Here is a 16,610-nt window from a genome sequence, read left to right as displayed (position 1 = left end):
ATTTTCTGTGCTGAAAGGCATTGCACTGGACCTTCCTAGGTTGACCTTCTCCTCAGTGCCTGGGCAAGCCTTTGGCTGTCCTTCCCTGAACTGGAAAAAAAAATGACTCGTGTTTTCTCCTTGCATTTTTTATCACTAGTTTGTCTGGTGTTTTTCTTAAAATTTTTTGTTGGAGTTGTTATAGGGGAGAAATTGGCTGTACTATTTCTTCTTGCTCCACTAAATTTTTCTGTAATTTTATAGCCTTCATATGCCAGTTTTGAAGAAAGGTGGAAGAATATTTAGGAGAGCAGTTTGTGACAATAACAAGGGTAAGGAAATAGTGTTGTAGTCAGATGGCATGGATTTCAAGTAGTTGTTGAGTGATGATTCAGATTAACCAGAGAATAATTGATCTGAGATAAAAAAAAAAAGCAGAATGACAGAGGATGTCCAGTAAATCACATAAGACTAAAACAACAAAGTAAAGAAGAAATGATATTTATAACTTCATTTTTAGTTTGACCTGGAGAATAAAGGTAATAAAGTGAACTGCAGATATTAAAATAAGTGCTGCAGTGTATCTGTGATCTTATCAATTTGACTCTTTCATTAATACAAATGGTAACCCAATGGAAAAGCACATAAACTGAATTACCCAGCATTGTGCTTAGGGTTCAGAACTATTAGAAACACGAGCTTATTAGCTTATCAAATAATTATTTGAAGATTTTGTTGACTCTCATTGATTCTCCTTTACAAAAGAGACACCCTACTTGACACAAGAAATCTAAATACTCCTTAGCGCAGTTGTTAGAAAGTCCTAGAAATTACTTCAGACTATAATGCTTGCATTACTATAACAAATCAAGAAGAGAGCATTTATCTAACAGAAAAAGAAAAAAAAGGAAAAGATCTATTTTTGATGCTTGATTATAACAGTAACATAAAGCTTCAAGACTCCAAGGTATGATAAAGATCAAAACCATTTTCAGTAACAAGAACAGGTCTAAATATATTTGGTCATATTGCAAAGATTATTAGTATTTTCTGGTAACTTTCAATTTATCCACTTAACTGAAGGTAGGTAATTAACTTGAGCAACAAATTCTGCTTGACAGTGAGTGACTAATTGGGAAAAAAGTATTAGGTAATCCTGTCCTAGTCTTGGCTGAAGGTCCCAGCACTTTTCTTGCTCCCTTTTTGTCTCCGTGGCCTTCTGCTACCCCCACACCAGTTATAAATAGAATTTGAACCTAGAATATGGAATTGTCCTAAAGTTGCCAATATGAAGGTATTGAATGAGGGTATAGGGTACCCTCAGGGGAAATATATGTAAGACTGTGTAGTAGAGTGGAAACACACTTGACTTGGAATTGGAAATCTTTTGGGTTCATATCCCAGATCTGATACTTAGCAACTGTGTGATCTCCAGCAAGACATTTAACCTCTCCATGCCTTAGTTCCCTCATCTCCAATGTGAAAGAGTTGAAATAGAAATGCATTCCATCCTCACTTCCACTTTTAAAAATCCCCAGGTTCCTTCCAAGCTCAGCTCAAGTGCTACCTCATTCATGAAGCCTGAACTGATCTCTCTAGCTGCTAGTACCTCCCCTTCTAATTACTCTGTATTTGTTTTAGGTGTCCCTAAAGTCTATGTGTAGTTTAAAATATTAGTAACTCCTGTCTTATAGGAGTTAGCAATCTACAACATGTAGTAAAGAGATGAAAAGTGGATAATATTCTCTGGTTAAATGAGTTTAAGTCTGTAACATCATTTAGAAGAAAATCTACAACTGTGGGGAGATGTCAGAATCACAGTATATTCATCAAAACCTCTCATTTCAAAAGAACTTTGTGCTACAATAACTGATATAATGAATCCCAGCATGGAACTGTAGAACCATACCTTGTTTTGTGTATGTAATGACTGTGGACCTGTTGATACTTGAAAATCCTAAGATTTAGCAATAGAAAACTTTAAAAAAAGAGAGAACAAATGCAATGTAACCCTGTTTCCATTCCTGTGTCCTACTGGGCTCTATTCTATAACTGCCTCAAAACACAGACACAGCTTCTACCCACATGAATCTTGAAAAAGTAAACAGACCCTCTGGACGCCCTGAGGCTCTCAACTAATCCTCTATAGATTACTTATTTTCTGAAACTAATTTCAGCTTTCCATTGCAAAATATATAGCCATTGCTTACTTCCTTCACCTCTCCTCTGGATTCTTAAAATTATCACTTTCTATTCCTTTTGTAGTTAATTATTAGGGCTTTGGGAGATGAGGTGAAAATACTAGAAAGAGATCAAAGACAGAGATTGTTCCCACTTCCACCATGGCTCTGTGTTGAACAGCATTTCTACACTAAATTGACAAAAGAAAAGGCTGACCTTCCCACTCTGAAATTTCACAGGAAGCATTTATGAAGCAGCTGCTATAGTCTAGACATGGAATAAAAACACAAAAATGAAGTAATCCCCGTACTCAAATAGCGTTTGGTTTTTTGGGAGACATATATGCAAAAGAATATGCAAAATACAGGGCATCTCAAAAGTCCATATGCAGTTTAAAATAGTAATAACTTCAGTTTATAGGAGATTAAGAACAACCTTCAAAACACAGCAGAGAAGTGATTTGTTAAATTCTAGTATGTTTAATCTTAGAATAACTCCTAAAAAGAGTAAAATAACTCAACTGAGACTATATTGTAAATTAATGTCAAGGATCAGCGTAAAACACAGTTTTCACTTCTATTTTCTAATGCCCCAGGACATATGTTAGGCAAACTTGTAATAATTTACTTCACTTATATATACAAAGATCCTTGTCAGATACACACACACACACACACACACACACACACACACACACACACATACGCATCTCAAGAGCACCAGCATTCTTCTGGTCATTCACAACCTTGGAGTCATCTTTTTTTTAAAATATATTTTTATTTATTTGTGAAATATTTCCCATTACATGTAAAAAATTTTAACATTCTCTTTATAAAAATTTTGAGTTCCAAATTCTCTTCCTTCCTCCTGCCCCTCCCTTACCCCTTGAGAAAGCAAGCAGTATATCAATTATACTTGCAAAGTCATGCAAAAAAATGTTTCCATATTAGCCATGTTTGAAAAGGAAACACATTAAAAACCAAGGAAAAAAAGGTTAAAACATATGCTTCAGTCAGCACTCTGTGGAGGTGGATAGCATTTTTCATCATGGGTCCTCCAGAATTATCTTGGATTATTGTCTTGATCAGAGTAGCTTAAATAGTTGATTATTCTTGCAATATTGTTTTTACTGTATACAGTGTTCTCCTGGTTCTGCTCACTTCACTTTGTATTAGCTCATGTAAGTCTTCTCAAGTTTTACTGAAACCACCCTGCATGTCATTTCTTATAGCACACTAGTAGTCCATCATAATCCTATACAATAGCTTTTTCATCCATTCCCCAGTTGATGGGCATCCCCTCAATTTCCAATTCTTTGCCATCACAAAAAGCTATTATAAATATTTTTTGTAAAAATAGTTATTTTCCCTTTTGTTTTATCTCTTTGGGATACAGACCTAATAGTTGGTATTACAGGGTCAAAGGGTATGCACAGTTTTAAAGCTCTTTGAGCATAGCTCCTAATTGTTCTCTGGAATGATTGGACCATTTCACAGCTTCACCCATAATGCATTAGCGTCTCAATTTTTCCACATTCCCTTGGAATCATCTGTGACTGTTTTACTCTCCCTCACTCTCCATACCCAGTTAGTAGCTATTTCTTGATTCTACCTTCTCACCATCTCTCTTGCATCTGTCTCTTTCCCTTCACTCACACCATAGCTCTCATTTCCTCTTGCCTGGATCAGGCCCTCCTTACCTCCAATCTAGAGCATAGTAATAACTTCCTAATTGGTCTTCCTTCTTCCACTTTCTGCTTTTTCTAGTATATCCTCCAGAGAGCTTCCAAATTAGTATTCCTAAAACACAGAGCTATGTTACTTCCGTGTTCAAGAAAGTTTTATGGCTCCTTGTTGCTTCTAGAATCCTCTCCTCTAGCATTTAAGACTTTATAGTCTGACTGTCCTATCTTTCTGTGATTCCCACTCCCAAACCCCTCTCCCACCCCATGTTCTTTATGCTTTAGCCAAACTAGACTTGTGATTCCCCATACATTCCATCTCCAACTTCCATGCCTTTGCACAGTCTGTTCCCTATGTCTAGAATGATCAACTTAAGTTCTGCTGCCTTAAAAATTAGGCATTTACTGATTCCTCTACTTGTTAGTTCCTATCCTCCTTTCTCTTCCTCACCGCAATTATTCTCTATAGCAATACATGTACAAATATATATGCATATATATACACATATGCATATATACATGCACATATGTGCACATATATCCTATATTTACATAAATGTGCACATGTATTCCCACAATAGGTTAAGCTTCTTGAGAGCAAGGATTTTTTTTTTGCCTTTATATGTTTATCCCTGTCACCTAGCATAATGCCTATAATAGGTGCTTAATGTAAAATTTTTTATTATTATTTGATAAAACTAGTTGTTTCTGTTTTAAAAGTTTCTGGTAGTCAAAATAAAAGTAAATTACCTGATTGGTGTATTGTCTAGGCCCAAGGCTTTTTGCTTAGCTTTCTGGTCACCAGCTCATTATCATTAACATCTGAACAGAGGATGGGCAAGAGAAAAGGATGGACCTAAACTTAAATCAATCTTTTTGCATGCCTGGTTGAAAATGTTGATAAAAATGAACTTTGAATACTTTTCATAGTTTTCATTTATCTGTGATGTCCCATTCCCTCCTGCTTATGGATAGTTAACCATAATCCATGAAATACCCAGTTCAGAATCAGAGTATGAGTGATGTGTAAATATTGGAAACCAGTGGTTTTGCATCTCAGTGTTCCTGACACTCTCAGTTTTCCCTCAAATGGGACCACATGTTAAAATAAAGTAAGCCAGAAAATCAGTCTATTCCTAAACTGAATCCCTGTATGATTTTGTTTGATACTTGTTTTCTTTAAGTCTTTATATTCAAAGCAGTTTCTTGGCTAAGCAAATTATGTATTTAGGAATAATTTTAGTGAATGGGCACAAAATGCCACTGCCCTTAAGGGAAGGAATTGGCAAGATGTTGAAAATAACCATAAGCCTTCGGAGACACATTTGTGTTTCTAGGCTTTAGTTACATCACTTCTCTTTCTTTCCCTTACCCTAAATGCTTCTAAGAAGTTTCAAAGGAAGGTAAGAGGCATCTATCTTGTTTCCATGAATTAGTTTTTAAAATGTTGGATTTCAATTCATTCTAAGGGATCACTTATTTAAGGAAGGATTATAACCCTCCATAGTACATCTCTTGAGTGTGTTACATGGATATGGTTAAAACAAAACAAAACAAAATAATAAAAAATAAAATAAAATAAAAAACAACAAAAAAATCCACCATCTTTCAACTGCTCTTAACATTCTTGCACCTACATTAATAATCTTGTGGGTGATGTTTTTTTCTTATAATTCAGAGTTAATGTCAGAAAAAGGAACATTGACTTTTTCTTTTTTACTTTTACAGGTAGCACAAGGAGGTGGTCACCGGACACTGTTATATGGACATGCAATTCTCCTTCGGCATTCATTTAGTAGAATGGTAAGCATGCCTACAGTGCTTCCCTGGGGATTGTGTCTGGCTAATAGAAAGGATGAGTACAGCAATAGAAAAGTACAAGAGAAAGTGAAAGGGAGCAAGAAAATGAATGATCATATGGACCTAGAACCTAGATATAGTTGGAGGAAAATAATGTAATGACCAGGGAGTAACATATCTCTGGTACTAGTTTATAGCCTAAGCAGGAATAAAACAAATAGATGGAATTGTAATGGGATTTATCATTCTGTGAAAATTAATTTTAGGAAGAACCCATCAACCAACAACAATCAACTAACATAAATTCCAATAGGTAGTGAAGGGATTTTGAGATCTTTCAGTAACCCAGAAGTATTGAAAATAGTTGGCAGAAGCCCTTACCAATCAGGGAGCTGAGACTAGATAGAAGATACCATGTCGATGATTCCATAACTGGGTATGACAAGTTATATTAAAGAATTCTATAAAATTCTGACCATTAATTTTAATTCCCTTTAAAACATAGACCACTCTACTTTATTTACTAGGCTTATTCTCTTTGAAATCAAACCAATAATGGTAATATATCACAGTTCTGGAAAGTTTGTTATTCCTGTGGACAAGACTTTGACTTTCAGTTTCCGTTAGTGTTCTCACAGTTGCTGCAAGTCCTAAGAAGCAGCCTGTTTCTGACACCCTGTGGCAATGTCATGCATTTCAATTCAGAACCTTATTTTCAGATAGAATTTACATACACATGCAACATACTATGAAGTGCCTTTCAAAGCTGCATTTTAAATAATTCTGTTTGCAATAGCATTTTTCTGTAGCTGGAGAAAAGCTGATCTTTCCATCCTGAACTTTCAAAGCACAGAGAAGTTTGGCTAAATAGCAAGTAATCAAAGGATTTATTGGAAGTTGTACATTTCAAGGAATACTATACTATGCTTTATCTTGGACAGAGATATGATAATTCTCCCCAGTTAGAATAAAGAACTTTGCTGTTTGGTAAATTAAATTTCTTTTCAAAGCACTTAGAGTCAGAAAACTTTGATTTTAGTTGTATTCTGTTATTTAGTAGCTATGTAAGCTTGAGCAAATTACCTGTCCTCCTTGAGACTCATCTGTAAAATGGGGCTAAATAATGTATGTACTATCTACCTCACAGGATTGTAATCTGAATTAAATTAGATAATTATGATGGGTTAGCTAGGTGGTGTAGTAGATAGAGCACTGGGCCTGAAGTCATAAAGACTGGAGTTCAAATTTGACTTCAGACACTTACTAGCTGTGTGGCCCTGGGCAGGTCACTTAAGCTCTACCTGCATGAAACTAGAGAAGAAAATGGCAAACTACTCCAGTATCTTTGGCAAGAAAACCCCATAGACAGTTGGTCCACAGGGTCATGAAGAGTCAGATGCAATCAGTGACAACAATTATGTACAAGGGGTCCCCCCCAATTCTTTACCTTTATTGAATAAGCATGGTCATTCCTATTGGACCTATCTTGGCTTCAAAAGTTCACAACAGCATCATGACAGCACTACAGAATCTCACTTTTTTGTTAAATATAATTTTTTGAGAATTGAAATGTAGAAGACTACGTTGTGTTTATTCATTAATCAACATGGTATTGTATCCTCCAAGAGCAATTATGTAGATACAGTCATAAAGAATGTGATGCTCCATCATGTTGAGAGCTACAGTGACAGAGTAGAAATAGTAATAGATTCATAGTCTGAAGAACTAGAACTGGAACAAATTCCAACTCTAAATCTTCCTAATTGCTTTACCTTTCTGAACCTAAATGGATGATACCACGTATACTACCTATCTTACAGGATTGTTGTATGCTTTTGTCAGTTTTAATGCACTATGGAAACTTAGTAGTTATATTAAGTTGAAGAGCTCTTTCTGTTATAAGAAGCTGGATTCAAGGTCCATAATGGATGCCTTTGTGTGTTTTCCACAGTTTGTGTTCTAAATCCCCCATTATTCTTGTCTGTCATTAAGCAAGAAAGGCAACAGAAACTGATCCCTGGAAGGCAAACACTGATGAATTTCAAGAAAGGAAGGAAGATTGCCAAATCACCAGTGGTTATTCTTTGTGTTTTGTAGTATCTGACATGTTTGACCACATCAAGATCTCAGACAGATAAACTTGCCTTTGACGTGGGACTACGGGAACATGCCACAGGTATGCCAGCATTCTCTATTGGTAACTGCTTAGTTGCCGTGATCTACTATCATCCATTTCATTCATTTGCAATTCTATATCACTTCCAATGTTGCATGGTACTTTTTACTCTGGAGTAAGTGTTAAGGAGGAGGTGAAGGAATGCAAAAGGCAGCTAAGCAGGGAAAATCGTGTTGTTTTAATTCCTACTGTATCAAATAGTTGTGCATATCCCTAGGAAAAATAACTTATTTATCTCTGGGTCTTAGGTGCCTCAGGTAAGTATATAAATAATTATCCATATGTGTAATCTTTATTATACCCAACAAATGGCTGCTAAAAAGAAAAGAGAAAGCTAATTCAAACTATATTAATAGAACATAGTATATACATCTTAAGAAATAGTATTTTCATGGTACTGACACTCTTCATTGATCAAATCATATCTAGAAGATTGTGGTAAAATTTAACTGCCAAATATTAAAGATATTAACACCATAGAATTTATTTAGAGAAGATGGTCAAGAAGATGAAGTGTCTAGAAACTATGTCACATGAGGAATCATTGAAGAAACTGGGGACATCTATTGTGACAAAAAACTAAGGAGTGATATGATAGTGATCTTAAAATATTTTCAAAGTCCATCATGTAGAAGTGGAAACAGATTTATTTTTCCATACAGAAAGATCAGAACCAATGTTTGGAAGATACAAGTAGGCAGATATCATCTCAGTATGGAGGAAAAAATCTTTTTGACAACTAGATTTGTCCAATAGTGATCTGTTGTTTTGTGAAATAACATAGTGAACTCCCTATCATAAGAGGTATTCAAGCAATCCAATCCAATAAGCATTTTTTCATCTTTATTTTAATAAATTTTTAAAGAATTAACACCTTTTGATTTTACATTACCTTCATTTCCCAAAATATAAGTCATCTCCTCTCTCCCTTCCAGAAAGCCATATCTTATATTAAAGTATAGCAAAGAGGGAAAAAATGCTTCAGCAAAATTTACAAACATCAGAGAAGTTTGACCACACACATAGCCCTTAATCTCTGCAGAAAAAGGGTGGAGTTATCTTTTCATATCTTTTCTTTGGGGCCAACCTTGGTCCTTATAATTTTGTAGAATTCATTTGAATTTGTTCTGTTGTTCTTTATATTTGCAGTGTATTCCGTATATTGTTTTCCTCATTTTCTATACTTCATTTTCTATTAGTGTAGATAAAACTTCTCATGCTTGTCAATGTTCATCATATTCAACATTTCTTATAGCACAGTACTATATTATATTCATGTACCACAATGTATTTAACTGTTGCTCAGTTGATGGACATCAATTTTGTTTCTCGTTCCTTGAACTATTACCAAAAAAATGCTGCTTTAAAGATTTCAGTGTATAAGAGGCCTTTCTTTTTTATTTTTAACTCCCTTGGGGGTAATGTTAAGTTACAGAATGTCTGGGTCTAAGGGTATGGATATTTTAGTAATTTTCTTTGCTTAATTCCAAATTGTTTCCCAGAATGGTTGGACCAGTTCACAGAGTCACCAGCAGTATAGTGCCCTAGCCTCTCTAATATATTACCAGTTCCCATTTTTTGGTCATGTTTGCCATCTCTTGCATGTGGGGTGAAACCTCAGACCTGTTTTGATTTACATTTCCCTTATTTGTGATTTGCAGCATTCAAATATGGTTGTTAATAATTTTAAATTTTTCTTTTTGAAAACTCTGTTCATATTCTTTGACCACTTGTCCACTAAGAAATGACCCTTTGTCTTGTCTGTTTGCGTTATTTCCATGTATATCTTGAATATCAAATCCTTTTTTGAAATATTTGAAAAATATTATTTTTCCCTATTGACAGCTTCTTTTCTTATACTTCCTGATTTATTTCTATTTGTGTAAAACCCTTTCAAGTTCATATAACCAAATTATCTATTTTATTTTCTATGATCACTTTTATCCCTTGTTTTGTTGTAATTTTCCCACTTACCAGAGCTGTAGAAAGTATCTGATTTTATTTCCTTCTATTTTGGAGGGAAGGAGAAGGGACTTGAGCTTTAATAATCAAGTCAACAGATAAGCGTTTGTTAAACATCTACTGTATTCTAGATGCTGGGGATACAAAACAAAAAAAAATTATTCATATACTAAAGAAATTTATGTGGGATGCAACATGTAGTCATATATACATGATAGCTTGAGGAAGATGAGAGCCCCAATATCTAGGGATGTTACAAAAGGCTTCCCACAGGAGGTGGTACATGAACTTGGCTTTGAAGCAAACTAGAGGTTTAGAGGTTGAGAAGAATGAGAACTGAGAAAGGTTTCTCAAATTTAGAAGTTAAGAAAACATCTAAATTTTGAAATGTTTCAATAAATGGGTGACATATAATTAAATCCATGGCAGATTAAACACAAATGGGCTAAGGCTATGGGAGATCTACTTATAAAAGGGTCAAAAATACATATAAATGAGATTTTGCAGATCATCTGGTAAGAATTTGTCCTACTTGCATCTTGATTGAAATGGAATTGATATTGTGCATCTTACCCAACAGCATTATAAAAAGTATTAATTAAGGCTAAGGAGATTGTCCTTTCTATCCTCATCATTTATCTATGGGACAAAAGGTTGTATGACAGTACCTGACCTACTTTCTCACTTTGCAAATAAGATTTCTTTCTTATGGTTTGATGTTTCTTTCTATTAACCTGAATTAGTTTTCATTTTCAAATAACATTTTCTCTAATAGTTTGTGACTTAGTAAATATTGACTCAAAGAGCAAACTCCTGTTTTCTGAATATATTAACTTCTAACTGTAACTCAGGCCTTAAACTTTTGAGGACATTGGAGAAAAAGGGATATAAGATTGTTCTTATGTCATTAAAATGTAATTTAAAATTAGAACATGGAAGATAAGTTTAAAAATAAATTTTAAAAAATTGTTCAAGAAGATTTATCAAAGATCTCTGTTTTTTTCAAAGTTGACTAGAGAATTACACTCTTTCCTTTTAATAAGTTCCCTCACAGCACCCCAAGCTATAAGTAACCTTAAAGTTCAGCTCACCTTCCCAATTTTACAGATAAGGAATCTGTAGCTTGTTAAGGTAAAGTAATTTGCCCAAGGTTATATAGGTAGTAAATAGCAGGGCTAAATTCAAACACAAGTCCTCAGACTCCAGATCTAATGTTCTTTACATGGCATTTCTTTTCAATCTGGTGCTTGTCTGTGGCTAGGTTTTGTGTAAGAAAGTTTAGATAATAACTCATAAAACACAGATTTAAAGCTTGTAGGAATCATAGGGTAATTGATCCAAGGCATCATAGAGTTCATCCATTCTAGCTGTCATTTTATAGATAAAGAAACTGAGAACCAGGGAAATTGTGACTTTCCCAAGGTCACTTAGCTAGTAAAGGTCAGAGTTATTTAGGTTTTGAACCCAGCTCCTCTGACTCCAATTCCAACATTTTTTTCCTACTGAACCATAGCTTTGTTTAACCTTAATCAAATTACATAAACTTTCTGAGCCTCAGTTTCCTCATCAGAAAATGAAGAAACTAGTACTTGTTTTTCCTATTTCACAGGATTGTGAAGAGGTTTAAAATGAGATAATATATATGTAAAATACTTTTTAAACCCCAAAGCATCGAATACATCCAATCATTCTGCTTACTAAAGAGTCTTAATGATCCATCCTGAATTAAACTAGTCTTGTGTTTGAAAATTGATGAGATGAAAACCATTCAGCTAATATAGGCAAGTTATGGGGTTGAATAGAATTATGTATAGATAAAATACAACAAAGTTAAAGCATCTTCTTTTCAGTTCTTCAGTTTGAATACACATATAGACTCTTTCAGTTTTCTTAAGACTGAATCGGTATTTATACGGGAGAAGAAAGTAAAGATGTTTATATTTCTAATAAAGGACTGTTAAGTGTCACCAAAAAGAGGTTCACCAAATTTAAGGTGATTGGGAGGAATTTGCTCAGAATATTACCATTAACATCCAGGACTCCAACTCAAGTGACCCTGTGAACCAGTTCCTCCCCACAATTAGACTTAAGGCTTACCATCCCACCAGGGATGAAAGGTTTTTTTAAATTTTGTTTTGTTTTTTTTTTTAATTGTAATATTGAATTGATATTTTAAGGAATAAGAGAAGGGAACATTGTTGGAAGAGAGAAAGGTTCTGCACCAGTTTGTGGATTGTTTTTTTTCCCCTCTAAAAGCCTTATAAGTCATAAGACTTGTGTCTCACCCCTAACTTTTGTTCTATCTACCTATTATTTCACATACTGTGCATTTTTTTCCTTCATCAGCAATTATCTTACTGACATAAACAAAGCATGCTATCAGAATTTGAGCGTCATGGGCAAGAGGTAAAAAAAGGAAAATCCTAGTAACTTGTTAAGAGTAGTAGTCTTATCCTTGTTGAGGGTTGTCTTACAGCTTTCCTCCCTTTGGCTATTTGTTTTACCTCTTGACATAGATATGAAGGAGCTACTCATATCAAGGAGCTTCAGAGTTTTGATCATTTTCTAGAAGATGCTACTCATGCCTTTGCCAAGGGTGATTCTTTACAATTTCCTTTTGACTTCTTCAAAAGATCATGCAGTGGGTTAGGATGTACCAATATCTGGCTCTTTTTCCCAATTAGGTATTTTGATCCAGGTTTATCTATTCTGTAGCTAGTTTTCTTTCTTGTAAAGTTTTTGGCTTCTCGAGATTGAAGAATCTTTGCTTATAGATGAAAAAGCAGAGAAGGTGAATCACAAAATTTTAACTAGAACTCTTTCAGAATGACTACATCTGACATCTTGCATCCTTTTTGAAGTTGAACTAAGAAGTCATCTGCTTAAGTTTGTAAACAGCACTCTTAATGTTTATCATCTCAAACTTTTTTTCCTTCTTTGCTGAAGAATCCAGATTTTCACATAAGATGAGAATTAGAAGGGATCTTAGAGGTCATCTTATCCAAGATCATCCCTGACGCATGTATGACCACCCCAAACAAGTGGTCATCTACCTTCAGCTTGAATATGCCTATTGACATTTTTAATTTTTAATTTTCAGTAATCCATAATTTCTAGAAAATTTTTGCTTATACAGGTAAAAGAAATCTCTGTAAGTTTCACACATTAATTCTATCTCTCTCTTCTGGAGCTAAAGAGCTACTTCATCTTCCTTAGCCTTTTAGATACTTTAAGACAGTGATCATGTTTTTAATCAAGTCTTCTCTCTGCTAAACATTCTCAATTGTCTCTTGTATGATATGCCCGCATCGTGATCATCCTGGCCACAGAAATTTTAAGACAAAGCTTTGGAAGGCATCATTAGGAAACAACTTTTTTCCTGACCATACTTACCAAGTGCCTTAATGAGTAGCTAGGTCATACAGTGGATAGAGCAATAGACCTAGAATCAAGAACACTTGACTTCAAATCTGACCTCATCTTATTAGCTCTGTGATCTTGGGAAAGTCCCTTAACTTTTGTCTGTCTCAATTTCCTCAACAATAGGAACCTCCCAGAATTGTTGTGAGTATAAAATAAGATAGTTGTAAAGCACTTAGCAAACCTTTAAGTAATATATAATTGCTAGCTCTTGACGTTATTATTACAATTATTGTTAATATTGTTGTTATGCCAAGTCCTGTTAATCTCCTTCTTTGGGAATCAGAAAAATTGATTTTGTTATTACTAACTAACTAAGACAAATGATTTATCTTCTTTGGGATTTAATTTCCTCAACTATAAAGTTGAGGTCATTGTACAGTGCTTAGTGTTTCCCAGCCTTTTCGAGTATAAAGATTCACCATTTAACATATTTTTTGTAGCTTCCCATATGATGTTATATATACAATATTAGTATTTTCTGATGAATTTATATTTTACTGATCACAACAACGCCATACATTTTTAAATGGTAATATATAGTATATATTCAATATGTAATATTTTGTCTCCAGAAGATAAGATTGCTTAATTATGTATCTGTGTATGAATTTGCAAACTTCCTACAATAATTCTTCAGTCTTCCACAGTTTGGGAACTCTAAAGTTTGGGGATCCCTGCCTGACAACAGAGACAGGATAATGAAGGTAGTTTTGAGAGTGGAGCTGGGACAAACCATGTGAGATAGCTAAGGTTTGAAAGATATTTCCCAACCTGTTACTGTTCCCTGTATGTGTAGTCTTCACTGTAACATATTCAGTTTGCCTTGCCACAAAGTAAATGCCTGTTTGCTATGAACAGTGGAATTTCTGACATCAGGAATATATGCATTTGAAAAAATAAATGAGTGAATGAATGAATAAATAAATAAGATAATCAAATTAATGGATTAATGAATATTAAAAACTATGTCTAGGTGGTTCCCCCATGTGCCTGTGGCTCATCACAGATAGCTATCTACCTTACTTGTCCCTAGTTCCAACTCTATGAGTCACAGTGATTAAAAAATAGATAAGATAGAGTGAGAGCTGAAGGAAAAAAGAATGGGTTCATTAAAAGAAAGAAATGTTGGAGGAGAAACCAAACTATTAAGAAAAACAAGGTTTTGGGTTTGTTTGGTTTTTTTGGTCAGGTATGTGTAGCTGCTGTTTATCATTTGAGGGAGGCTCTTATTACAGGGAGGTACTGAAATTACTAACTCAAGCAGCCTCTGTGTAGGGGAAGCATGCTGGTGGACCATACACCCTGCGTCCAAACAGAGATCTGAAGGAGAGAAGGTGCGAATCGGTGATGACCTCATCCTTGTGAGCGTGTCTTCGGAAAGATATCTTGTAAGTGGTGAATGTTTTGGGGCTGTTTCTACTCAGCATCTTCTTTGTATGGATAAGGTGCTGAGCATTGATCTCCACAGTCAATCAGATAGAACCACCCCTGTGTGAAGATGAACTAGATATAAATATAGTCTTATTTGAGGACCTGTATGTTTTCCTGACTTAAAGAGTTTATCTGACAAGTTTGCATTGGTGCCTGAAATTCCAATTCTTATAGCCTCTCTTTGAGATCTCTTCAGAAATCCTTTTTAAAAATGGAAATTGCCAGATAGGGTAAATATTCATTCACTGCTTTTGGTATCCATTACCCCACTCTCACAAATTTGTTTGTCAAATTAGCTAGCTTTCTGTTAGTTGAGAGCAAGACTTTGAAAAACACAGGAAAACTAAGTTTTTATTCAATAGTGAAGGATTCAGAAAAAAGTCCAGGGGCTAGAGTTCTGTAGATGAAGGAAAGTCTAGATGGAATAAAATTTCATTTGAGGATACTAGGATAATTAGGGCAATCAGGGAAAGGATGTTGAAAGAAGTAGTAATCTCAACACAAACTTGGCCTACTTTGCAGTTTGTCATAGATCTAGCCCTATGCCTGAAGTTATTTCTGTTATTTGTGCCACTACTGTAGTTGAGCAGATACTGTGAAATAGCTGAAGAGAAAACATAAACACTTTCCTTCCTCTTGTTGAATACTTCCTAGAATAAAGCATCCCATTTTGAAGATTTGGGGTTGATTAGAATAATATGCTACAGACCATGCAGGTCTAGCCCAATAGTTACAGCACTGTTTGACTTAACTCTAAGATTCGAGAATGGCTTTGGGGGAAGTTGTGAAGCTAGAAAAACAATTTACGTAGCTCAAGGAATTGGTTGCCCCACATGGGTTGCTTCCTATAGGGTAGCACTGGGGAAGAATGTCTTATTTTTGTCTCTGTTGCAGCATCTCTCCATATTGAATGGCAACATACAAGTGGATGCCTCTTTTATGCAAACACTCTGGAATGTACATCCTACATGCTCAGGAAGTAGCATCGAAGAAGGTTTGCTCTGATAACATGCGTTCACTCCCTACCACGTCATAGGACACAGAAAAAAATTGTTTCTTGCAATGCATGTATTTCACTTTTATAGTATACCCAAATAACCTGGTAAAGAGGTAGCATGATTTGTTGTTACGTGAATTTCTCTTCCTAAACCCAATAGAGTGATGAACATTTCACATGAGAACTATTCTATTTTACTTTCATTCCCATGAGCATGAATTTTTGTCATATTTTAGTCTTCTTTAGAGTCATACAGTCATTCTTTTTTCAGGATTTCAAGTGTCATTCCCTTAGTATTTGTGATAATTTGGGATTGATTGCTGAATACATTCAATATTAATTTATTTACAAACAATTTAAATTGGTAACATTTATTCCAAAAATGTCTTTCCATGGAAGTCAAAAGAGCCCTGCTTTGGGAGCTTCACTTAAAAATAATGACCCTTACAAAAGATGTATTCCCCTTGTGTTACGCTTTTCTTTAAGAAATAGCCCATTTTAATCTTTTGTTGTACATTTTAATGAAGGCAGCATGGTATAACAGAAAGAATACTGGATTTGGAGTCAGAAGACCTGGGTTCAAATCCTAACTCTGCTGCTTTCTACTTGTGTGATCTTGGACAAGTTGTTTAACCTTAAAATTCTCTTTCTAACATAGGTCTTCTATGGTCCCTTCTCACTCTTAATATTTGGTCTCTGATTTTCTCTAAACCTTCCTTGTTGGAATCAGAAAGATCTATATACAAATCTCCACTACTGTAATGCAACTTTGAACTATTCTTCAGCTCTCACAGAGAGCTGGGATCAATTGACATTATTACACATTATATCAAAGAAATACTTAGAGAACTCTGAATGTGTTAAGACACAACTTAGTTAATCTGTAAGTTGCCTGATTTATTCAGCTTATCTTTGTCCAGCTGACATTATTTTCACAGCATTCACTGGTACAAATTCCATTTAAAGCAATGAAAACATAA

The 16,610-nt window shown here is 34.8% G+C and overlaps 1 protein-coding gene across 1 annotated transcript in view; it reads left to right on the top strand.

Moving 5' to 3' along the window:
• RYR3 (ryanodine receptor 3) overlaps positions 1-16,610 on the top strand; it is a 731,065-nt gene that overhangs the window by 258,040 nt on the left and 456,415 nt on the right. The window contains exons 4-7 of the mRNA XM_078151313.1: positions 5,570-5,644; positions 7,739-7,817; positions 14,478-14,590; positions 15,528-15,627. Of these exons, the coding sequence (XP_078007439.1) occupies positions 5,570-5,644; positions 7,739-7,817; positions 14,478-14,590; positions 15,528-15,627 (367 nt within the window). The remainder of the gene's footprint in view (positions 1-5,569; positions 5,645-7,738; positions 7,818-14,477; positions 14,591-15,527; positions 15,628-16,610) is intronic.

Source organism: Phascolarctos cinereus, unplaced genomic scaffold (assembly GCF_003287225.1).
Source record: "Phascolarctos cinereus isolate Bilbo 61053 unplaced genomic scaffold, phaCin_HiC Scaffold_3;HRSCAF=262, whole genome shotgun sequence".
NCBI lineage: Eukaryota > Metazoa > Chordata > Mammalia > Diprotodontia > Phascolarctidae > Phascolarctos > Phascolarctos cinereus.
This window is presented reverse-complemented; position numbering and strand designations above follow the sequence as displayed.